Here is a 25,513-nt window from a genome sequence, read left to right as displayed (position 1 = left end):
TGGGTGGCTCAGTTGGTTAAGCGACTGCCTTCGGCTCAGGTCATGATCCTGGAGTCCCGGGATGGAGTCCCGGGATGGAATCCCGCATGGGGCTCCTTGCTCAGCAGCAAGTCTGCTTCTCCCTCTGACCTTCCCCCGTCTCACGCTCTCTCTCTCTCAAATAAATAAATAAATAAAATCGAAAAAAACCCAACAACTATGGGCTTTGTAGTTAAACAGGAGTGGGTTTGGATCATAGCTCTGCAACTTTTCCGTGTGAACTTGGGTGAGGCAGTTACCTCATCTGTAAGAAGAGATGCCATTGACCTGCCTCATATGCAGTTTAAAAATTAAATGAAATAATCTATGAGAAATGCAATGCCTCGCATATAAATACTTATTATTTTTCAAAGGCAAATCGAGGACCAGATGCCAACTCAATTGTCCCTCGTCGAGTAAGTAATTTCTTCCACACCAAATCCAAAATCTGACAAAGACAAGCGTAACCATGGGCACGAGAAATCAGAATCCCTTAAGTCTGCACACCATCTTGCAACTAAAATGAACAGAACTGTATACCAAGAGTGTGACCTCTACCAAACACACGTCGCCGGTTACCTTTATTAACCAGGTCAACTATTAGGACTTTGCAAACCAAAATGCCGACCTCCAGAAGCCTACATCCTACCCGGTCACGTAACGTATCCCAGCCCTTCTTTTCCCGTCCATTGCATCAGCCGACTTAGAGCCGCCTTCCCGGAAAACAACTAGTAAGCTGATTCGTGCTCGAGTTGATTGGCATGTTGGATGACCAATAAGTATCTCGTAACGGTAAATCTAGGCGGGGCACTTTCCATCGGGGCGCCCTGATTGGGGAGCGCTGTGCGGGTTGCGGTCTGTTGAGACTCCTGGCGGGTGCCGCTGCGCGTCTGCGGGAACAGGTAACCTCTGGCTCAGGGTGGTGGGCTATGAGGGAGGAGTTAGGGACGGCGACCCTCGGGAGAAGCAGATGGGCCTCGGAGAGTTTTGCGGCGCCGCTAGAGCTGCTGGGTCGGGGGCCTGAAAGCGCAGCCGCCCCAGCGGGTCCCTGGGGCCAGGCTCCACGAGGCCTCTGGAACCGGGGCCTGGACTGGAACCGGGGCCTGGACTGGACTCGGGGCCGGGACAGCCGCCTGGCTACAGCGCAGCGGGAGAGAGGCATATTGTAGCCCCCTAAGGCGCCGGTGGCGGAGTGGCCGCGGGTGGCCTTGCCGAGGACCAAGACCTTGGGAGGATCACGGTTGCCATTGACTACCCGCCCAAAGCTGAGGTTTTAATCCCCCAGGGGCGGGCGAGGAGGTTGTGGGGGTTGGGGCGCGAGGGTGGTCTAGATGGGTGTAATTCCCCTATGAGCCGTTTCCTGAAGTCTTAAAACTAGCTGGTACTGGTTCAGGTTCATCTGGAAGCACTTCCTATGCCCCATCATGTTCTGCTATTACTTTTAAAGAGAGCCTGCATTTCCCGGTGTGCTTTAAGTTCGCTAACAGTTTGCTATTAAAGGACCATACTAATCCTGAAATACTTATTTAGCAATCGTTGTACTAGAGGTTGAAGCTGTTCCCCTATGGTGAGCAAAAGCCAGTCATGATTCTCACGGGGGTGGAACTTACAGCCTGATGGGGGAGATGGACATGGAGCAAGCAGTCCAATGGGTGTGGAAGTTATAAAGGAAGACACTTGGAGCTATGAGGGAAAAAAAAAGATAGGGAGAATCTGGGATCAAGAAGGAGAAGGCTTCCTTAAATCAGTGTCTTCGGAATTGATATATCAAAATTGAGGAATTAACGAGGAAATGGGCAAGAGTGGGGTAGGGCAGACAGCTTACTTGGCAAATGAAGAGCACATTGAAAGGTTCTACCACTGGAGCCTTAAACCCAAAGGCTGGTGTGATTCAGCCTCTGCTGGGAAGTAGAATCTCCATCCTGTCTGCCACCTTCCAGTGGATATACAATATATACAGCGTTCCAGTATATATTGAATAAATGAATTTGTGATGGTGACATGGCTTTTAAGAGTCCCTGCCTCTGTAGGGCTTATAGTGAATATATTGGATCCTTACATCATTTTGCAGTTCTTTCTATATGACTGTCTCCCCGTTGAGGGCATAGACTCATTCATCTTGGTTCCTGGCACAGTATGCATTTATATATGTTGAATGAGTAAGCAAAATGGGAGATTTACGAGTCTTTTGGAATACAGCTTATTTACCTCAGCCTGTTTAGAGGAGGAGCAGGGAACATTTTGAAACTGCTCAGATGTTGCTCAGTCAGAACTGGCACTGTACATTCATTTTTGCCACCATTAAGATTCATTGAGAGTCATGATAAGGAGGGATGTGGTGTGGCAAAGTTTCTAAAAACCCTAGCCTTGACTCCTTTGCAAGGACATAAAAGTCCTTATCTGTGGGAGTTTTGGTCTGCTCTTGGGCTCTTTCACCCAGTGTTTCACCATCTTTTTGGCCAAAGGGCTTTGGTTTGAGTAATGAGTTGATTGAATTGTGAATTAATCATTTGAAATTGTGATTAACCATAAATCACTGTGTACATCTTCATCTTCCTTAGAAGGGAAAAAACAACTTTGCACTAAGTGACTTGAAGTAATAGCATCCATGTTCCTTTAGTGCTTTCCAGTTTACAAGTTGCTTGCAAATAACTGATGGGTTTTGAGTCTCAAGACAGCCGGGTGGAGTAGGCAGAGTTAGATACTACTTTTTTACAAAAGAAACAGGGCTCAGTGGGTTAAGTGTCTGCCTTCCGCTCAGATCATGATCTCAGAGTTCTGCGATCGAAGCCCCACATCAGGCTCCCTGCTCAGCAGGGAGTTTGCTTCTCCCACTGCCCCTCCCCCACACTTGTGCCCCTGTGTTCGTTCTCTCTCTCTCTCAAAAAATAAATCTTTAGGGCGCCTGGGTGGCTCAGTTGGTTGAGCGACTGCCTTCGGCTCAGGTCATGATCCTGGAGTCCCGGGATCGAGTCCTGCATCGGGCTCCCTGCTCGGCAGGGAGCCTGCTTCTCCCTCTGACCCTCCCCCCTCTCATGTACTCGCTCTCTCTCATTCTCTCTCTCTCAAATAAATAAATAAAATCTTTAATAAATAAATAAATAAATAAATCTTTAAAAAAAAAACCCGAAAAACAAAAAAAGGAAACAAATTTGGGACAAAGTGACTTTTTTATGGTTAGAGTTGGGTCTTGAACTCTAGAGACTAATGTCAGCCAGAGGGTTCCCATTTTCCCAGTGCTGATGGCTCTACGGCACCATGCCAGTGGCACCTGCCGGCCAAGGGCTGTCACTTTTCTCCAACCGGCCTCTCAGGGAAATCGTAATGGATGTGAAAGGGCTTTGAAATTGTCAAGTTGTTTCACTTCCTAAATTTCTCTCTCTTCTGAACCCCTTTCTCTCTGGCTCTGAGCTGACCTCCTCACGGTGGCTGCAACATCCTCACCTCGTAGTAACCTAATAGCTGGGAAGGTAGCAGTCAGCCTGCCAGTTGTTCTGGGGGTGCTCAGGCTGGGTGGAGGCAGGTATAGTCCTGCTTGCAGGCAGTCCCTTGTGTAACTAGGCCCGTCCCCAGGTCCACTGCTGTTGACAGCAGCCTCCCCAAGATGGTCAGGCCAAACCTAGAGACCCTGGCTTTCGGGATAATGGGACTTTGCAAGAGTCTAGGCATGTAGATGAACACAGAGCTGGAGGGGGCCTTAGAGTTCATCTCGTATGGACCCCTGCATTTGTTGGTGAGGTGAAGTGACTCCATAAGGGTTTACAGCTAGGACTGGAACCCAGGTCTCCTGAGCATCCCCCCAGCCCTAGTAGGCTTCTCTGCTGGATTGTAAACCATGAGGTTTTTATTCCCTTTTCCTAATTCCTGGCCTGGGCCTTGGCACAGAGGATGCGGTGTACATCTTCATATTTCGGAATAAATGAAGACATGAAGAAAACACTCCTGCTCTACTTGATGTGTTGGTGTATTGAGCCTGTTGAGGTTGGCATGGGAAGGAAGAGCACGTGGAGCTCTTGTATGCTGGTGCAGCAAGTTTTGCTTCGATAATGATTTTAGCCTTGGATGTTACAACATAGAGGTTTGAGGATCAAACAGCTTACCAGTGTCCTGCTTTGACTTGGCCTGAGAAGCCAGGAGTCTTGTGTAATGCCTACCTATCTCTTAGTTTCAATTCCCCCTCATTTTCCTTCATTTTTTCTGTGGTTAGTTCAATAGGGTTATTTTCAAGATGGACTCGACCCTAACAGCAAGTGAAATCCGGCAGCGATTTATAGATTTCTTCAAGAGAAATGAGCACACCTATGTTCACTCATCTGCCACCATCCCATTGGATGATCCCACTTTGCTCTTTGCCAATGCGGGCATGAACCAGGTAAGGGTTTTTTCCTTTTTCTTTCCTTTTTTTTTAAGATTTTATTTATTTATTTCACAGAGAGAGACACAGGGAGAGAGGGAACACAAGCAAGGGGGAGTGGGAGAGAGAGAAGCAGGCTTCCCGCAGAGCAGGGAGCCCGATGCGGGGTTTGATCCCAGGACCCTGGGATCATGACCTGAGCCGAAGGCAGACGCTCAACGACTGAACCACCCAGGCGCCCCTTCTTTTTTTTAACTTTTTTTTTTTTTTAAGTAAGTTCTATGCCCAGCGTGGGGCTTGAACTTATGACCCTGAGGTTCGAGAGTTACATGTCCTACTGACTCAGCCAGCCAGGTGCCCCTAGTCTGTATGAAGTTTTTTGCCTTTATTATTCTAAGGAAAAAGCTGTGTTTTTTTAGAGTCATTGGCTAGGTTAATCTTGCTGAGCCTTGAAGAGACCTATTGACCCAGCTACCGTGATTCTCCTTCAAGTCTTCATTTTCTTTGTTTTTTTCTAGATCTTTTTCTTTTCTTTTCTTTTTTTAAGATTTTATTTATTTATTTGAGAGAGAGAGAGCACAAGCAGGGGGAGCAGGAGAGGGAGAAGCAGGCTCTTCACTGAGCAGGGAGCCCAATGGGGAGCTCCATCCCAGGATTCTGATAATCATGTTCTTAGCCATAGGCAGATGCTTAATGGACTGAACCACCCAGGCACCCCCCCCCCTTGTTTTTTTCTTTATAAAATAAGTGAGTACTTCAAGATTCTTTTCAAAGCTTTGCTTTCATTCCCATTCTGAGCCATGCACCTTTTTTGATTTTTTTTAACTTTTCTATTATTTTTATTTTTTTAATTGTAAAGATTTATTTATTTAGAGAGAGAATGTGTGCGTGTGTGGGGGTGGGTGGGAGGGGTAGTGGGAGAGGAAGGGAGAATCTCAAGCAGACTCTCCGCTGAGCTTGGAACCCCACATGGGGCTTGATCCCAGGACCCTGAGATCATGACTTCAGCCAAAATCTAAGAGTCAGATGCCTAACAGACTGAGCCCCCCAGGTGCCCATATTGATTTTTTTTTAAAATTCTTTCTTGAAGCTTCTGCCACCAATGCCAATTTGGATCCACTACTGATGAAACTTTATTAGTAGGATTTATGTTTGGGGCAGTTGAGCTATAAAAAATAATTTGAAAGTTTGGTTGTGATATTGAACACTGTTTATCAGGCTGATTGTGGACTGGAAGTGGATTCAGGTTACATAGTGTCTTCAGGGCTTTCCTTTCGTGGTTTTCTTGGAACGCTCTTTAGCCCAGTGGACCAACTGGCCCTTAGAATGTGTCTCACTCTGCACTAAGTGCTAAGTTGACATTTTCTTTTCTTTCCTGGCATAGAAAATTAGAAGCAGTGGGAACATTTTCTTTCTTTCTTTCTTTCTTTTTTTTTTTAAGACTTTTAATTTATTCGGGGCGCCTGGGTGGCTCAGTTGGTTAAGTGACTGCCTTCGGCTCGGGTCATGATCCTGGAGTCCCGGGATCGAGTCCCACATTGGGCTCCCTGCTCGGCGGGGAGTCTGCTTCTCCCTCTGACCCTCCTCCCTCTCATGCTCTCTGTCTCTCATTCTCTCTCTTGCAAATAAATAAAATCTTAAAAAAAAAAAAAAAGACTTTTAATTTATTCATTAGAGAGAGAGAGAGCCAGCGAGAACTTGAGTACAGGGGAGGGTCAGAAGCAGACTCTGCTGAGCAGGGATCCCAGGACCCTGGGATCATGACCCGAGCCAAAGGCAGACACTTAACCAACTAAGCCACCCAGGCGCCCCAGTGGGAACATTTTCTGTCTTGTATAACATTAACTTACAATTATACACACATTTTCAATTATGTGTGTGAGTCGAGTCCTTTGTCTACACCTGGAATAGGGGACACTAATTTTATGTGGACTTGCAAGGGGGTGGGTTTTTGGAACACTGGGAAGGTTCTGTTCTACTCTGGCATTCCTAGGCATGAGTTTTGTCTTCTCCCACATGTGCCGACTGTACTTGTTAGGGGAACCATGGGAGTCCGGTGTTCTAACATTCTCCGAGTAACAGGAATTATTAGACTGTTGTGTGTCACACGTACTATGTGCCAGGCACTGTTCTCCGTCTTTTACGTAAACTGACTCATTTAATCCTCACTCTGTATTGATGCACTGACAGCTCAAGTAAATTGCCCAAGCTGACATAGCTGGTGAATGCTGGAGTGTAGATTGGAACCCAGTAGTTGTTTGCTTAACTTTTGTGCTATACTACCTCTTAATCAGAAATACCTTGATGGGTTTTTGCTCCTTTAAAAAAAAAAAATAAGTTTAAAAATAGTATTTATTAGGCATCTGCCCTTTTTCAGGTACTATGCTAGGTACTGGATATACAAAGATAAGTAGTAAAGTTTTTGCTTTTTTTTTTTTTTTTTTCAAGATTTTATTTATTTATTTGACAGAGAGAGAGATAGCGAGAGCAGGAACACAAGCAGGGGGAGTGGGAGAGGGAGAAGCAGGCTTCCTGCCGAGCAGGGAGCCTGATGTGGGACTCGATCCCAGGACCCCGGGATCATGACCTGAGCCGAAGGCAGACGCTTAACAACTGAGCCACCCAGGCGCCCCAAGTTTTTGCTTTTAAGGAGTTCATGGTCTAGTTTAGAACTGTCAAATGGAACTTCCACATTAATGGTAATGTTCTATAGCCGGGTGCCCAATATGGCAGCCACCAGCCATGCGTGATGTTTTTTTTTTTTAGGTTTTTAAATTATTTATTTATTTATTTAAGTAATCTCTACATCCGGCATGGGACTCGAACTTACAACCCTGAGATCAGAAGTTGCATGCTCCACTGACTGAGCCAGCCAGGCACCCCATGCATGGTCATTGAGCTAATGTGACTGAGGAACAATTTTTTGTTTTTAAAAAATTTTAATTAATTACTAATAATTTCATTTTAATTAATTGTACAAGTCATAGGTGACTAGTGGTTACCAAATTGGTCAGGTCTAGTGGGAAAATAAAGCAAAGTTACATAACAATGATACATCAAAGTATAACTTGATAAATCCTCAGAGCAAAATAATACCTTCTCTCTACACATCAGCCGTTCATCAAGTTGTGCTGATTTTTTTTTTTTTTTTAAGATTTTATTTATTTATTTGACAGAGAGAGACATAGCGAGAGAGGGAACACGGGCAGGGGGAGTGGGAGAGGGAGAAGCAGGCTTCCTGCTGAGCAGGGAGCCCAAGGCGGGACTTGATCCCAGGACCCTGGGATCATGACCTGAGCTGAAGGCAGATGCTTAACGACTCAGCCACCCAGGCACCCCAAGTTGTGCTGATTTTACTCCCTTAATAGATCTCAATTTTTTTTCTTCCTTATCACCATTAAGCCCGCACGTCACTTTTTAAAATTTATTTATTTTCTTCTTAAGTAAGTCCTGTGCCCATCGTGGGGCTTGAACTCATGACCCTGAGATCAAGAGTTGCTTGCCCTACCGACTGAGCCATCCAGGCACCCCCAACACATCACTTTTAGAAAAAGTTCTTCGAGAAAGATGTTATAAGCCCTGACCACCAGAGACTCCTGAGGAAGCTTGGATTTCACCACATCAACCTCTGACTGTTACCACAGATCTAGCAGGTGTTTCCCTGGTACAGGTGGTGTTGCTGGCAATGGTGGGGACCGTTTGAGAACTAGGACCAGGGAGAAGCTGTTCCAAGATAGGCTGCTTCTGCTGTGGCCCCAGCAGGCCACGTGCCTCGTGAGTTTCTGTATTCCAGGCTAATTAAATCACAAACTGAACAGTTTCTGTGTGGTCTCTTCCTGCCACCATGTCTCCCCCTGATAGATCTGCAACTCTGTCAAAGCTGAAACGTTCCCTTTCTTTTTTAGTTCAAACCCATCTTTCTGAACACTATTGACCCATCTCACCCTATGGCCAAGCTGAGCAGAGCTGCCAATACCCAGAAATGCATCCGGGCTGGGGGCAAACACAATGATCTAGATGATGTGGGCAAGGATGTCTATCATCACACCTTCTTTGAGATGTTGGGATCCTGGTCTTTTGGAGATTACTTCAAGGTAAGCTCAAAGAGGAGATCTACTAAGACTTCCTGGAAGCAGTGCCTAGCATTTGATGATTTCAGATTATGTTTTGGATGTCTTGTATAAATTGATCCTGAATTTGTCTGGGTTGATAGTGAAGATGTTATAGTTTTATATTTGTGTTCCTAGGATCTGGACTGTTTCTACTCAGACTAAATAGATTTTGGTTTGGCCACATTCCACATCTTTCTTTTTGTTCTTTTGGTAGGAATTGGCATGTAAGATGGCTCTGGAGCTTCTCACCCAAGAGTTTGGCATTCCAGTTGAGAGACTTTACGTTACTTACTTTGGTGGGGATGAAGCAGCTGGCTTAGAACCAGACCTGGAGTGCAAACAGATTTGGCAAAACTTGGGGTAAGAATGCATCTCCAATGTTGAGTGTGGAGGAATGAAGTGATTTCTGACTTGGTGCCATAGTGGGGTATTAGGACTTGGAGTGCATTGCCATTTCCTGTTTTGGGCTATGCATTTTGAGGTGGAGGGGGGAGTGACTGGGAGCAATTATCCTTTGGTGCATTTGTTGCCTTTTTCTTTCTTTCTTTTTCTTTCTTTCTTTCTTTCTCTTTCTTTCTTTCTTTCTTTCTTTCTTTTTTTTTTAAGAATTGTTTGAGAGTGACAGAGGTGAGTAGGGGGAGGGGCAGAGGGAGAGGGAGAGAGAATCTCAAGCAGGCTCCATGATGAGCAGGGAGCCAAACACAGGGCTCGATGATGACCTGAGCCAAAACCAAGAGTCAGACACTTAACTGACTGAGGCACCCAGGCGCCCTGTTCATTTTCTTATGCTTTTTACTTTAATTCTTAAAAAAGGCATAGCTTTTTATTACACTTAGCACAGTTTCTTTGTTTCATTCATTTATTAATTAATTACTTTTACTCTAGTAATATTATTCCAATCCAGCTTCCCCTGGTACTTGGTCTGAAACCCCTCCTTGGTTAGATTTTGTGGTCTCCATGTACTTGGACATTTAGAGCAGTAACACACTTGGACCTTAAATACTACTCTTGATTGGGAATCCTGTTTTGTTTTTGTTTTTGTTTTTTAAGATTTTATTTGTTTATTTGCCAGAGAGAGACACAGCGAGAGAGGGAACACAAGCAGGGGGAGTGGGAGAGGGAGAAGCAGGCTTCCCGCCGAGCAGGGAGCCCGATACGGGGCTCGATCCCAGGACCGTGGGATCATGACCTGAGCCGAAGGCAGACGCTTAACGACTGAGCCACTCAGGCATCCCGGGAATCCTGTTTTGCTTGGCTTCTGTATATCTGGACTCTGTTTATCCATTGTGCACAATCTTTTCTTAGTGCTAGTTACCTAGCAGCTCTCAGCAGAGTTCAATATTTTAGAAATAATTTTAATCTTACTAAATTCCTTTTGTTATCATTTTAAGGTGAAAAACTTGACTAAATTGGGGCATAGAAAAGTGACTTGAAATACTCAGCAGGCGTTTTAATGCCTCTAGTGTTTCCATTTTTTAAAATGAAGGAACAGGGGCCCTGGGTGGCTCAGATGGTTAAGCGTCTGCCTTCGGCTCAGGTCATGATCCCAGGGTCCTGGGATCAAGCCCCACGTCGGGCTCCTGGCTCAGCGAGAAGCCTGTTTCTCCCTCTCCCTCTGCCTCTCTCCCTCTCATGCTCTCTCTATCTCTATGTCTCAGATGAATAAATAAAATCTTTAAAAAAATAAATAAGTAAAATAAATAAATAAAATGAAGGAACATTTACAAAGAAAATATTTGCTTAAATTCTGGTCATATTGAGCATAGATGTTTTCATTTTCATGTGTTCCTTTCTAGGCTCTATCCTTATCTTTTCCCATTTTTATTTAGTTATGATATTTTGTATACTTATGTATATTTTATATTCTCTTGTAGTCACTCCTGAGAATCCTGTCCTGCTTCTTTAGTCCCTGCTGTGCAGGCTCAGCATTAGTCATTGCCAAGGAGGGCGCCTTTTTCTTTTTTTTAAATAGAAATGAATAAGGATCTCCTTTTGTAGTGGATGCACATCTGGGCAGAATCCTTGTCAATGGTTGTAACTGGGCTTATCTTCCCTACTCTCCGCAGGCTGGATGACACCAAAATCCTCCCTGGCAACATGAAGGATAACTTCTGGGAGATGGGTGACACAGGCCCATGTGGTCCCTGCAGTGAGATCCACTACGACCGGATTGGTGGCCGGGATGCTGCACACCTCGTCAACCAGGATGACCCCAATGTGCTGGAGATTTGGAACCTTGTGTTCATCCAGTATAACAGGTGGCCTTGGGGCCCTGAACTGTTGTTGCTAATAGCAGCACCTTTCCCTAAGCCAAGTAGCGAAAGAGGAACTCAGAGCACAAGGCTATCTTCTCATCCTCGTCTTTGGGGACAGTGGAGCAGAGCTAAAGCAGGCACTAAAGGCATCAGGGGATCTGTGGACATTATTTAGATTTTATCTCTCAGGTTTTCTTTCCCTCTGATCTCTGAGACAAGGCTGGACCTCATCTTTTGTAAATTAGTTTTATTCCACATAGTACCTGCTTCAGGACTATTCCTATAATGTCATTTTTGCGGTAATTTGGACTGCGATTTTATTTTATTTGAATTTTTTAAGATTTTATTTATTTTATTTATTTGACACAGAGACAGAGTCGGGGAGAGAGGGAGAGAGAATCTGAAGCAGACTCCGCACTGAGTGCAGATCCTGATGCGGGACTCAATCCCACAACTATGAGATCATGACTTAAGCCAAAACCAGGAGTCGGATGCTTAACCAACTGAGCCACCCAGGCACCCCTATGGACTGCGATTTTAAAGCTCATTTCCGGGACACCTGGGTGGCTCAGTTGGGCTGGGAGCCTGCTTCCCCTTCTGCCTGCCATTCCCCCTGCTCGTTCTTTCTCCCTCTCTCTCTGTCAAATAAATAAATAAAATCTTTTAAAAAATTAGTTAAAAAAAAAGCTCATTTGCTTGAGACTTGCCTCACTTTTTTTTTTTTTTTTTAAGATTTTATTTATTTGAGTGAGAGAAAGTGAGAGAGCACAAGTGGGAGGGAACAGCAGAGGCAGAGGGAGAAGCAGACTCCCCACTAAGCAGGAAGCCCAATGTGGGGCTCCATCCCAGGACTCTGGGGTCATGACCTGAGCCGAAGGCAAATGCTTAACCAACTGAGCCACCAAGTGCCTGCCTCACTCTTTAATAGGCCCCAGAGTACTTCGTCCCTTTTCCCCTCCACTCTCCTCCCACCAAATCAGGCAGAGGCAGATGACAAATAGTCAGAGCCTGTAATCTGTGCTACATAGCCGAGTTTTAGCCAGTGGAAAAAGGTGGCACTTAGAGTCCTTGTTTCAACTTCCTCTTTCTCTGGATCCTGCAGGGAAGGCGATGGCATTTTGAAACCTCTTCCTAAGAAAAGCATCGACACAGGGATGGGTCTGGAGCGACTGGTGTCAGTACTGCAGAATAAGATGTCCAACTATGACACTGACCTTTTTGTTCCTTACTTCGAAGCCATTCAGAAGGTACTGGTCCTATTGCAAACATTGCAGACGTCTGGAGGTTTCTAGGTTGGACTCTTAGCAATACTGTCAAAGATAAAATAATCCTATCTTTGCCAGCTAAGGGTACCTGTGACTATCTGTCAGTTTAATTGTTTTTTTTTTTTTTTTTTTAAGATTTTATTTATTTATTTGACAGAGAGAGACAGCGAGAGAGGGAACACAAGCAGGGGGAGTGGGAGAGGGAGAAGCAGGCTTCCCACCAAGCAGGGAGCCCAACGCAGGGCTCGATCCCAGGACCCTGAGATCATGACCTGAGCCGGAGGCAGATGCTTAACGACTGAGCCACCCAGGTGCCCCTGTCAGTTTAATTGTTAATAACCTAAGAGGCTCTTGAGCACAAGGCACTGTGGTTTGTTGAGTGCAGGGACCTGACTGGAGGCTCTTTACTCTTGCTGTCCTCTTTCTTGGTGTTAAAAGATCTGGCAAGAGGGTCATCCTGCCCCCCCATGCCTGCTCAGTCCTCTTGGAATCTTATAGGCCAAGGCAGTGTCAGAAGGGTGCTTCCTAATGAGCCGTCTCCTGGTTTTTATCTGTAGGGCACAGGTGCCCGGCCATACGCTGGGAAAGTTGGTGCTGATGATGCCGATGGGATCGATATGGCCTATCGGGTACTGGCTGACCATGCCCGGACCATCACCGTGGCATTGGCCGATGGTGGCCGACCTGACAACACAGGGCGGGGGTAAGTCTGTTACACACGGGACAGGGTTAGGACTGCCACTGTGAGTTTGATGACTCTCTGTGGAACTTAAAGCCATTCTTTATTCTTGTTTTCTTTGTCTTTTAGGTGGTTGGAGGGATCCCTATATTTTTTTAGGGATTAAGAGAGTTTTAGCTTGGGTTACAGAGTTCCACTATAGTAAATCTTTGCTGCTAAGTACAAGATAAGATAGAGATTGTATTTTAGGTTGTCTGGTAGGATATTGGCAGGGTGGGATGGGGTAGATACTGATTAGCCCTGGGTAATTTTATTACTGATAGGCAGGACCTGGGATTTGGGTCATCAGCCATCTGGGCTGAACTTGCCTCCATCTCTGGGTCAGCAGGATGTGGTAGAAAAACAAACCAGGGTTCCCCTTGATGCATATTTGTGGGTATATTCCTGAGTTTTCTGCTGGGATTAATGTTAATGACCTCTGGGGCTCACAGAAAGGTCTTAGGATAAAAGAAAATCTCTGAAAGAGAAAGACAAAAAGCTGGTCATGTTGCTTTGGGGAGAATTCCAAAAGCCCTATTACAAAATGCCTAGCTGGGAAGGTTGTCTAGAGGAGGTGGTCTTCTGCCTGTTTCAGGTATGTGTTGAGACGGATTCTCCGCCGGGCTGTTCGATATTCCCATGAGAAACTCAATGCCAGCAGGGGGTTCTTTGCCACGTTAGTAGATGTTGTCGTCCAGTCCTTGGTAGGTGTATCTCCCTGCTTAACTTCTGTTCTCCTAATGCACATAGCTTAGAGGGATGGGGTGGGAGTTAGCATACTGTTAATGAGAGTTTTTAGGGGGGTCATGGAATGGTCCCTGTCTTCATTGAGCCCCCGTCTCTGTTTCCCCTTTGGCAGGGAGATGCATTTCCTGAGCTGAAGAAGGACCCAGATATGGTGAAGGACATCATTAATGAAGAAGAAGTGCAGTTTCTCAAGACTCTCAGCAGAGGGCGCCGCATCTTGGACCGGAAAATACAGAGCCTGGGAGATTGTAAAACCATTCCTGGTAAGGACCGGTTTGTTCCTTTCTTCATCCAGGCTGGTTCATCTTTCCAGAAGAGGCAAGCCCTTTTTCAAAATTGACAGTGGAGTCCCGTGTCTCCCAAGGGCTAAGGATAGCTTGGTTATACTGCTTTTGGTATAAAATGGGGTTTATAGTAAAATTGTAAAAGTAATATGTTATTGTGGTAAAGCATTTAAATAACACAGAAGTTAAAAATGAAGATTCTCTTTCCTAAACTCATTTCTCAGAGGTAACAGTTCTTAAGAGTTTGTTGTATAACTACTCAGGGCTTTTTTCTATTTGCATACACATGTATGTAGGGGCCTGTGTATGTGTTTTCCAGCAAAAATGGGAATATATGGTATATAGTGTTGTGCAACTTGGCTTTTTTTCTTTTTTGTTTTTTCTAGACTGGAAAATTCCAGAAAAAAAATTTTTTTAGTTTGTATTGCAGTATAATGAACAAGGGGAAAACCTGATGAATTTCCACAAACTGAACACACTTGTGTTCCGATTAAGAAACAGAACTTTAGGGCGCCTGGGTGGCTCAGTTGGTTAAGCGACTGCCTTCGGCTCAGGTCATGATCCCGGAGTCCTGGGATCGAGTCCCACATCGGGCTCCCGGCTCAGCGGGGAGTCTGCTTCTCCCTCTGACCCTATCCCCTCTCATGCTTTCTCTCTCTCTCTCTCTCTCTCAAATAAATAAATTAAAAATTAAAAAAAAAAAAAAAGAAGAAACAGAACTTTAGGGGGCGCCTGGGTGGCTCAGTTGGTTGGGCGACTGCCTTCGGCTCAGGTCATGATCCTGGAGTCCCAGGATCAAGTCCCGCATCGGGCTCCCTGCTCGGCGGGGAGTCTGCTTCTCCCTCTGACCCTCCTCCCTCTCATGCTCTCTGTCTCTCATTCTCTCTCTCTCAAATAAATAAATAAAATCTTTAAAAAAAAAAAAAAAGAAAAGAAACAGAACTTTACCAGGAGACCTCTTGTACTTCCTCCAGGTTAATTCTGAAAGAGTTGATGGATTTTCTGGACAAGTGAACAGAATCAATATTAACTTGCCTTGTCTCCAGTTCCTTCTGTCACTGCCAGCTTCCTTTGGGAAGGGCTTGGGGTGGCAAAGGAGGGGACTTCCTGTGTCATTCTTACACAGTTCCTTTGTGCTGTGTAGGGGACACTGCTTGGCTCCTCTATGACACCTATGGGTTTCCAGTGGATCTCACTGGACTGATTGCTGAAGAGAAGGGCCTAGTGGTGGATATGGATGGATTTGAAGAGGAGAGGAAACTGGCCCAGGTAAAGAATTTGGGGAGTGAGCAGGAAACCCAACACCAAACAAGGCAGGACTTGGCAGCAAAGAACAAGAGTTTCCTTCCATTAAAGTCTTTGGAATTCTATTTTTCCCAAGACCAGTGAGTGTCAAGCAGGGGCAGTTTGGCCCCAGGGGATATTTGGCAGTAATGTATGAAGTTATTTTTTGGTTTTCACAGCTGAGGGTGGGATGCCACCAGCATTAAGTGGGTAGAGGTCAAGGATGCTGCTTAACATCCTACAGTGGACAGCCTCCTAGAACAAAGAATTAACCTGGCTCCAAATGTTGGTAGTGCTGAGACTGAAAAACTGTTTTAGAGCTTTTTATTGGGCTTAGTTTAGCAATTTGGAGTCCTTCGGAATTCTTTTTCCCACATTAGGATAACTTTTGGTTATTTCTCTTACTGGCAGCTGAAATCACAGGGCAAGGGAGCTGGTGGGGAAGACCTCATTATGCTGGACATCTATGCTATTGAAGAGCTCCGGGAGAAGGGTCTGGAAGCAACAAACGATTCCCCAAAATATAATTACCATTCAGACTCCAGTGGGAGCTACGGTACGTTCGTGTGTTACTGTGGGTACCTCGGCTGAGTCTCCAGATTAGGAACCTGGGGTGTTTGACAGAGCCTCTCCTGGAGTGCTGTGGAGTCATGTTCTATAATTTTATACTTCTAGAGACCCAGGGCAACTAATTTTCTACCTCTTCATTTTGGAATAATTATAGATTCATAGGACGTTGTGAAAAAACTTAGGGACAGTCTTCGTACTCTTTACCCAGTTACCCTAATTGTAACACCTTTCAGGAAACCAGGAAATTGGCATTGATACAATGTTCAGTGGCTGTTGAATTTTGCATCAGGATAGCGGCAGTCTAGGGGTGCCTGGCTGGTGCCTGGCTGGCTCGGTAGATCATGTAACTGTTGATCTTGGGGTCATGAGTTCAAGCCCCACACTGGGTACAGAGATTACTTAATTTAAGTAAGTAAATTAAAGTTAAGAATCAAAAGAAAGAAACAGGCAATACGTGTTTTCGCTTCTTCGCTTCAGCAGAGATCCCTGAATCTATCCAAGCAAGCCCACAAAATGAGTACATTCTTCGTGAATTGACCTTGGAAGTAGGGAATGTATTACTACTCCTAAATACTTCTCAGATTTGCTAGGTTACTGTTCAATAGCTCAGAGACAGAGTGGCCAGAACTGTCCCAGTGATGTGAAAGTCTCCCCTGGAAAGCCTCTCGGTCCCAAGGTCACTCTGCTGACTGTTAACATTCCCTGCTGTTAAGCCTTTTTGTGGAGTCTAATGGTCTTGCTTGTAAAATAAAATTAGACAATTAAGACCTAAGGAGAGTTTGAGAAATAGCATCCAGCAGATGAAGACCACGAATGTGTGAAAGAAGTCATTGACCCTACTTTCCCCTTCTGTGCAGCCTTCGAGAGCGCGGTGGCTACAGTGCTGGCCCTGCGCAGGGATAAGATGTTTGTGGAAGAAGTGTCCACGGGCCAGGAGTGTGGCGTGGTGCTGGACAAGACCTGTTTCTATGCTGAGCAAGGCGGGCAGACCTATGATGAAGGCTACCTGGTGAAGGTTGAGGACAACAGTGAAGATGTGAGCCGGCAGTTCATCCTTGTTAGCCAGGGATGGGCGCGTCCAACAGAGGGCCGGGCCTGGCCTGGGGTAGCTTTTCTGGCTCCTCACACTCTTGGCCTTGGGGAGCAGACATAACCGATCTTTGGGTGTGGTCCATCATCAGTGTTTCTGAGGCCAAGGGAGCTGCGTCTTGTACCACTGATCCCACTGCCATTAGGTCCCACTTAGCAGGATCCCTGTGGTCGGGCTGCACTGGTTGATCCTGGATTCCTCCAGGCTTTCCTCATTAATAAGAAGAGGTAGCTCTCTGGAGGGCAGACTTCCTTGCAGAAGCCTCAGCCTCTAGTTTTGCCATTGCTGACTCTGTGATCTTGGATGAGTTACCTTGTCTCATGGGCTTCAGGTTCCTTACGATGGTTTTAAATTCTCTAAGATGCTCCTTAAGGGAACGTCTGTGTTTCTGTGTATATTATATATGCATATATTTGTACACATATAAAGTGGTCTGTATATTTAATGGTAAATAGCTATGGTTAAACTGTAAAAATGAAACCGTTATTTTACCAGGAAAAGTGAGTTTATTGGGAAATTGCAGAGAATTGCCAATTTGGGACACGCAAGCTATGGCAAAACCACAGGCAAGTCCAGCAAAGGAAGGAGAGGGACTGACATTTCATGGAGAAGGAGGAGGAGGAATGTTGGGAGGGGTTGTTTTAAAGGCAAGTCCCTCGGAGAAAATCACAATTCTGGGGTGATGATGGTTTCTCATTGGCTGAGTTGCAGGGGTAGTTGATTTCTCCTAGGAAAGATACAGTGTGCATCTTTCCTTGTTAGGGCCTGTACTTGATGGTTCTTTCCTGTTGAGATTCTGCTTGGTTCTGTAATTGACAGTTCTTTCTGAAATTGACTACTGCTCCTACTGGAGCTTCCCCTTCTAGCCACCGGGCTCCGCGTCAGTGTGGTTCCTTTTTATTAATTTTGAGTGGATAATGGTGCATGTATACATATACAATAACTATAATGGTATTAATGGTATAATGTATGTATAAGGGTATACACACACACTAGTAAGGAGGGGCTTAGAGAATGTAATATGTATATATAAAGAGAGGATATCATATATATACACACATATATGTATATATATATCTGGGTTTATTTACATATTGTTCTCCTCCTGGACTCCTCTTAGAAAACAGAGTTCACAGTGAAGAACGCTCAGGTGCGAGGAGGGTATGTGCTGCACATAGGGACCATCTACGGCAGCCTGAGAGTTGGGGACCAGGTCTGGCTGTTTATTGACGAGGTGAGTTATGTTATGCTGCTTGGCACTGGACCTGGTTAGTAATCCTCTCCTTTTTTAATTTAAATATCAGCTTTATCAAGGTATAGTTGACATATAAAATTCCAAGATATTTCAAGTGTAGGTCATGGTGACTTGATACACGTTATGAAAAGAATTCATCTCCTTTGGCTTTAAATTGGTCCAGTCATGATTGTAACTCCTAAGTGAAATTGTGAATAGATAGAATATTCTAAGTCTGATGCAGGAGAACATTTTATGAGGGGTGCAACTGTGAGTTACTAAATGGATATGTTCTCAAGTCAGATGCCGTGATTTTATTTTATTCTATTTATTTATTTTAAGTAACCTACACCCAGCGTGGGGCTCAAACTCATAACCCTGAGATCAGGATTCACCCGCTCTTCCATCTGAGCCAGCCAGGTGCCCCAGATGACAGTGACTTTAGTTGAGATTTATAGACTCGTCTCATGGGTCACCTTTCTCCAGATGAACCGTGAATACTTCTTCAGGAGTCCGGGGTCCTGTATTAATTAAGAAATAGGTTCTGTTCATGTGAATGAGCTCCAAATAACAATAGCTTAAAACAAGGTAGAAATGTGTTTCTCAAAGTCCAAGCTGATACAGAGGCTCTGCCCCACCAAGTCGTAGGCCCCAGCTTTTCCTTGCTTGTTTTTCTATCCTCATTCCTGGGGTGTTGCCCTTGATTTCATAGTCCAAGAAGGTAGCCACTGGATCCATTTCTAGTCCAGGAGTTGACAAACTTTATTGTTTGTTTTTGGAAAGTTCCAGATAGTAAATACTTTTGGTTTTGTGAGCCATACCATCTCAATCACAATCTCTCATGTTGTAGATAATATATATACAACACATGGGTATGGCTGTGTTCCAATAAACCCGTTTATAAAAACGGACAAAAGGCTGGATTTTGGCCCACAGGCCATAATTTGCCAACTCTTAGTTCTTATTCTAGGCAGTGGGAAAGAGGAAGGGGAAGGCATGATCCTTCCCTTTTAAGGGTGTGTATCACATGTGCTCACAACCCACTGACCAGAATGTAGTCAGATGGCCACAGTTAGCTACAAGGGAAGCAGGGAAATGTAGCCCTTATTCCAGGCAGCCACATGTCCAGCTTAAAATTCCAGCAGTCGGGAAGGAGAGATCAGGTGTTGGGGGATGACTGGCAGGCCTCTCCACCAGCCGTCCTGCCTTTCACAGGCCCGACGGAGGCCCATCATGAGCAACCACACAGCCACACACATCCTGAACTTCGCTCTGCGCTCCGTGCTTGGGGAAGCTGACCAGAGAGGCTCCCTGGTTGCTCCTGACCGCCTTCGGTTTGACTTCACTGCCAAGGGAGCCATGTCCACCCAGCAGATCAAGAAGGCTGAAGAGATTGCCAGTGGGATGATCGAGGCAGCCAAGGTAGGTCGGATTGCGCGTCAGCCCTTGGGTCGTGAGCCCCGCTCCTTCCTGCACCGGAACTTCTCTCCGTGGAGCCTTCTCCTCAGTCCTGATGCTCTTCCTCATTGGACCACATCCTGCCGAGCACACAGATTTGTTTGAAGCAGTGATTCTCAACTGCACGGGGAGTAGGGAGTGGTGGCATCCCGTGGAGGGGCCTTAGGGCCTCTGGGGAGGGAGCGGAGGGAGGTCTTCGCTCCACTCCCTCCAGAGCTCTTCTGGTTCTGTCTTCTTCACATGTAGCGCATCCATATAAGATTTGGTTCGCAGTTTAGCAAAATAATTGGAAATTCCTATTTTGATCTCCTTGACTTCACATGTGGTGCCTTATTTCAGGAGGCTCAGGGCACGTGATGAGAGCTAGGACTAGAAACCAGAGTCCTGCCTGTAAGATTGGGCTGCCTCTGCCACTTCCTCCTGCACCTCCAGAGAAGATCTTTTCCCAGCTGTTTTCTGTCTTTTTTCCCTGACAGCCTGTCTACACCCAGGATTGTCCCCTGGCAGCAGCTAAAGCCATCCAGGGCCTACGGGCTGTGTTTGATGAAACCTATCCTGACCCTGTGCGAGTCGTCTCCATTGGGGTCCCAGTGTCCGAGCTGTTGGATGACCCCTCTGGCCCTGCTGGCTCGCTCACTTCTGTTGAGTTCTGTGGGGGAACGTGAGTACATCGGGGAGCAGTGGATGGACTCGCTTCTTGTTAATTTGGTGCTCTCCTGGGAGGGTGTGAGTAATAGGCTAGACCCACTCTTATTTTTCTAAGGTCGAAATGAAGTTCTCAGAAATATACTTCCCAGACAACATTCCCAAGGACTTTAGGGTCCTGTGCTCCTGTCAGACCCCTTGGTGTCCGACATTGACATTTCCTAGGTTTGTGATGAAATATTCTTCCTAGGACGGGGAAAAGCATGATCTTAACTTTTAGTTCATGGTTGCTTGCTCTTGTGTCCTGGGCTGATCTGACAAGAAGGCCTGTGAATTCAGGATTCAGGAAGGCCGTGGAGCACTCACCAAGCTCCTGAGCTGGTCCTAGCCTTTCTCCATTCCTGGGGATTCATGAACCCCATTGTCTCAGGGCCTCTGTGTCAGGCCCCACAGCACACCCAGCTCAGGTTGGCTTGCAAGAGCCACTTGTTTCTTCCAACTTGGAGTCGTCTGTAGCCCTTGGGGTCATTTTGGGATGGTGTGGTGGCCTGGGACGTTCCTGCTTGCAGGGGAATCTTGTTGAGAAGAACATTCTTAAGGCCATGGTAGAGCCCATCTGGGGCCTCCTGCAAGCAGCAGGCAGGGAACAGGTGCATGTGTGGAGGATGGGGTAGGGATCTGGGGCACCACATTCCTGGCCTCCCTCTGCCCAGCTGAATTGGGCTTTCACCTGAGTCCCACTCTGCCTTATTAATGCCTCTTTCTACCTTCTTGAGAGCACAGGAAGCTGCTTGCACAGCCTTTACACCACTCTCACAGTGACTGAAAGTTAGTGAGCTTTTGAGGTTCTCCGAGCGCCTGGGGAATAAAACCTTTTTACAGGATTGTGGTGAGATTTTAAAGGTAATCCTTGGATATTCTCAGCTAGTGGCAGGGACAGAAGAATATAGTTCTTCCAAAGAGGACCAGAAATAGGAATGAACGTAGAGCCTGCCGGCAGGAACGTTCTGTTGGGCATTAAGGATAACAAAGCACTTTTGTTTGATCTCATTTGAGTTTCACAGTAGTCCCGTGAGGGAGACTTCTCCGCATTTTATACATGAGAACACTGAAGCTCAGAAAGGTGGTGTTTTGCTCAGTGTCAGTGTGTTCTCAGCCCCAGCTAGGCTTTCTCTCACTTTCCTGGGCTTCCTGGCCTGAGTCCTCCCCTGAAATCCACGTGAAGGGCCTCTTCCCACCGTCCCCTTGAGGGAGCTTCCCGGAACTTCAGAGACCTCAGGCCCTCACCACGGGCTCCCGGGCGTGGTATGGACCAGGGTGTGTGGGCCCTCTTGTCACCGTGGACTTTGTGCTCTGCCATTTAGGCACCTGCGGAATTCAAGTCACGCGGGAGCTTTTGTGATTGTGAGTGAAGAAGCTATTGCCAAGGGCATCCGGAGGATTGTTGCCGTCACAGGGGCCGAAGCCCAGAAGGTGAGTGTGGCGGTTTGTGGCTTGTGGCTTATTTGAACAAGGCAGGAGGAGCGCAGTCTGTGAACCTGGAGTGTAGACGGTTCCGTAGCTGCTGTGCTCAGAATTGGAAGTACAGGGCTCCCCCCGAACTGTCCTCCAGGGACCCCCACCTGTCAGAAGAGAGCCACCACTGCCCAGGACTGCTTAGCTGTACTGTGTTTAATCTTTAAAAATATGTGTAAATTCTGCCATTGACCCCATCATCTATCTGTCTCTAGGAGGGTAAGGCATAATTTGGCTGTAGCTTCCAGTGCCCCCAGCATTCATGTCTCCCTGGGGGTGCATGCCTAGTTCAAGACACACAGCGTATGGGGATAGTTGCCCCGGGGTGGGGACTGTGGCTGGGGCCTGAGGGCTCTGAGGCTTGCGGATCGATCATTTCGTTGGGGTGAGAAGGGCTGCTGACTTGGGGGTTCTTGGTTATCCCCTGAGCCTGAGGTAGTGCAGCCTTTCCGCTGGTCAGATGTGTGAGGAGGGTGCTCCTTTCTGGGGCATGAGGCGGCCAACACTTGCTCCCTGAAGGCAGAGAAACTTCTGGTGACTTGGGGGTGTGTTGTTCCATAACCTGCCTTCAGCGCTTGCCACAGTTTACAGATGGCACTGAAGCTGAAAGTTACCTGACCAGGTTTACAACTCTGTCCCTCTCCAGGCCCTCAGGAAAGCAGAGAGCTTGAAGAACACTCTCTCTGTCATGGAGGCCAAAGTGAAGGCCCAGACTGCGCCAAATAAGGATGTGCAGAGGGAGATCGCTGACCTTGGTGAGGTAGGGGTGGCCTCCCTTCTCAGGCCCTGCTCGGGGCTGATACATCAGACACGGCCTGAAGACGTCTCAGGTCCTGGTTCTCAGTGCAGTGGCTCTTTGAACTGACTTCTGTTGTCTGGCAGCCTTGCAAAGGGGGCTCTGTGGATCCTGGTCTGCGGACCCCTGGAATCTGCTTGCTGCCCCCACTGCCGATGGCAGGGCCTGTTGTAAGCAGGAGTGGGCACCAGTGTTGAGGGGGTTGAGGGAAGGGGTGCCCACTGTGTCCAGGCCTTCTCATCTCTCATCTCTGTTAATATGTGGAGGCTTCCCGTGAGCCCATCATAGGCTGTGTTCACTGCCTGGTAGGGACCAGCTCTTACAGGGGGTCCCAGCTCTCTCTGTCTGCCCCTTTCTTTCTCGCCCTAATTGGTACAGCTGCCGTAGTTGCTCATAGAGTGGTCTCCAGGCTACTGGATACCTTCTTGTTTTTTGTTTTCTCTTTCCTTCTGGATACTAGTCAGGGAACACTTTGGTGTTCAAAGCCAGAAGGGTGGGATAGGCTTGGGCCTCATATCCTAGCTCCTTGTGGTCTGGATTCCAGTGGTATTCTGGTTCTGGTTCCAGGCCCTGGCCACTGCGGTCATCCCCCAGTGGCAGAAGGATGAATTCCGGGAGGATCTCAAATCCCTGAAGAAGATCATGGATGACCTAGACCGGGCTAGTAAAGCCGATGTCCAGAAGCGAGTGAGTGCTGCCGTGCTGGTGGCTGGAAGGGAGTCCGAGGACTCACCCAGCGGAGACTGTGTGGTGAGCTGTCTGGGCCTTTGACCTGAGCCTCTCTTCTGGATTTCCTCGCAGGTGTTGGAGAAGACAAAGCAGCTCATTGACAGCAACCCCAACCAGCCCCTTGTCATCTTGGAGATGGAGAGCGGTGCCTCAGCCAAGGCAACCGGGGCGGGGGCTGGGGGGGCCTGGGACTCCACGTGCCGCTCTGTGCCTGTCCACTGCTTGTCTCCTCTTGGGACCTCAGCCCTCTGGTGGCTGAAGTGTGAGCTTTGTGGCTCTGAGTGGAGTGGTGGAGTGGTAGTCTGAGGGCCCACTCTTTGTGGCTCTGAGTGGAGTGGTGGAGTGGTAGTCTGAGGGCCCACTCTCTGGGATTGAGGTTAGGCTGAGCCACGGAGGGATCTGGTGGCTGGAGAACTACAGCTCCTGGGGATTGAAGACAAACCTCAGAGCTGGAGTGTGGGCAGGGCCTTGTGCTTGGGTCCTCTTCCCCGTACAGTCTCCTGGGACCAGCACCTGCTCTTAGAAGGGGAAGGGTGGCAGGGGGTGCTCAGAGAACTGGGCTCTGCAGACTCGCTGCATGGTGGAGAGCATGGCTCCCCTTCCCCAGGCCTGGCCTGACAGCAGCTTTCCCACAGGCCCTGAATGAAGCCTTGAAGCTCTTCAAGACGCATTCCCCTCAGACCTCTGCCATGCTCTTCACAGTGGACAATGAAGCTGGCAAGATAACGTGCCTGTGTCAAGTCCCCCAGGTCAGAATACCCTGCAGCCCTGTGCCCGTGGGGAGTGGTGTTGGAAGCTTGGTGGTTCTTACAGTTGTTTGCCAAGGCCCTTTTGAGTGTGCAGCCAGTTAGAAACAGCCATCTCCTGGCCCTGTTTGTCACCTCCTCCGGCACCCCCACTCTCAGGCCCTCTCCTTGGACACGTTTCACTGTGGTGATACCTGGCTTGGCGACTCCGTGTGCCTCAGCCCTGGTGGCAGCACCCAGGAGGGCAGGAGTGGGGCTCTGCGGCTCCCCCATCCTTTTTCATTTCGTCCCCTCTCCATGTCTTCCTCAGTCTCGTCTTCTGTCCTGACTCCCACTTCTCCTGTCTTCCAGAATGCAGCCAACAGGGGCCTGAAAGCCAGTGAGTGGGTGCAGCAGGTGTCAGGCCTGATGGACGGCAAAGGTGGTGGCAAAGATGTGTCTGCTCAGGCCACAGGCAAGAATGTGGGCTGCCTGCAGGAGGCCCTGCAGCTGGCCACTTCCTTTGCCCAGCTCCGCCTGGGAGATGTGAAGAACTGAGGGGTGGGGGCAGCTTCCGCTGGGAAGCAGCCTTCCTTCACCCGATGCATCCGTCCAGCCAGCTCTCCATCTGCCACGAGGACTTTGGGATCTTGGGACCCTTAAAAACCCCCGCCTGTCCTCCTAACCCAGCAGTAACTGGAACTCACTCACCTGGGAGCTGGCCTATGACTCATGGCACACATTACATTTCTGCCCTAAGCCCTACACACCAGCGCCATCGTCTAAAACCACTACCCCAGGATTGCTGTTTATCATCGTCCTGCTCGTGTCTGTAGATAGAGTTCTTTGCGGGCCTGAGGGTCTGGGTCTGTAGGGAGGGATCCTTTTTGCTGCAGAGAATAAAAGGACTCTGTGCAATACCCGATGACGCCATGTGTTCTCTTAACCACCCGCCTCCCGTATGAGCCCCCACTTGACAGCCTGTGGCTCCCACTGGCTTCGGCTTGCGGTCCACACCAAGTCCAGCTCCAGACTCCTGAACTTTGGGAATAGCCACTGGGATTACCTGAAGACATCGGTGGAGGTGGCCCATAGAATGGGGAATTGGGGGGGTGAGATGGAGAGGCATTCAGCATTGAACAGAAGATGGGTCGTGGGGTTACTGGAAGCAGTTCCTAGGGGAAGCTCTGCATTTCTTAGGCCTGTGTCCCTCCTCCCCTGTCTCGTGATGTTGAGTGGTCTGGGGGAGGTCAGAGGTTTTCTCTGCTGCAGGGGGTACTTCGGGTGCAGTAGTTGCCTATGCCCACCCCTTTGACCCATCATTCCTGGCTTCCTGACCCGAAGATGAAGGGTGAGATTTGGGACCCGCCTGGTCCTGAGTCCTTCATTCAGATCTGAAGACAGCTGGGTTTGGAAACCGTGTGTGGGGGAGGTTTAAAGGTACCGCTTGCTTGTGCTGGCTCTGGCTGATTTCACGTTTGCTGGGTACAAGAGGTGGCTGTGGGGCCCAGGTTCACTCGGTGCCACTGACTCAGAAGGAGGGGGAAAGTGGGTCTGTGCTAGGAGAAGCCGCAGGGGCTAACTGTCACCAGCCTGGGGGTGAGGGACTGTCCCGGCTTGCAGTGAGAGAAGCATGCAGGGGGAGGGTCCTGAGGGACCTGGCTTCAACAAACACATCCAGGTGAGGACCCCCAGGGGTACAAAGAATACACAA

General features: G+C 47.7%; 1 protein-coding gene across 3 annotated transcripts; it reads left to right on the top strand.

Moving 5' to 3' along the window:
* Window positions 1-778: 778 nt before the first annotated feature.
* AARS1 (alanyl-tRNA synthetase 1) lies at window positions 779-24,719 on the top strand. Of its 3 annotated transcripts, none has more exons than XM_045890753.3 (21): window positions 779-920; window positions 4,226-4,390; window positions 8,278-8,466; window positions 8,699-8,844; window positions 10,551-10,742; window positions 11,842-11,986; window positions 12,562-12,707; window positions 13,318-13,426; window positions 13,582-13,732; window positions 14,898-15,022; window positions 15,449-15,593; window positions 16,465-16,643; window positions 17,818-17,931; window positions 19,147-19,353; window positions 19,866-20,050; window positions 21,399-21,507; window positions 22,196-22,309; window positions 22,913-23,032; window positions 23,147-23,233; window positions 23,710-23,823; window positions 24,172-24,719. In XM_045890753.3, the coding sequence occupies exons 2-21, from the start codon at window positions 4,247-4,249 to the stop codon at window positions 24,355-24,357; spliced, it is 2,907 nt and encodes a 968-aa protein (XP_045746709.1). In that variant the 5' UTR covers window positions 779-920; window positions 4,226-4,246; the 3' UTR covers window positions 24,358-24,719. The 3 variants fall into 3 exon arrangements, with proteins under 3 accessions (XP_045746709.1, XP_045746713.1, XP_045746712.1); XM_045890756.2 differs by lacking the exon at window positions 779-920 and adding an exon at window positions 1,036-1,288; XM_045890757.3 differs by lacking the exon at window positions 23,147-23,233 and having other exon boundaries at window positions 22,913-23,095.
* Window positions 24,720-25,513: the final 794 nt, after the last annotated feature.

Source organism: Mirounga angustirostris, unplaced genomic scaffold, assembly GCF_029215605.1.
Source record: "Mirounga angustirostris isolate CCGP_5_RB_7025 unplaced genomic scaffold, mMirAng1.0.hap1 SCAF_16, whole genome shotgun sequence".
Classification (NCBI taxonomy): Eukaryota; Metazoa; Chordata; class Mammalia; order Carnivora; family Phocidae; genus Mirounga; species Mirounga angustirostris.
This window is presented reverse-complemented; position numbering and strand designations above follow the sequence as displayed.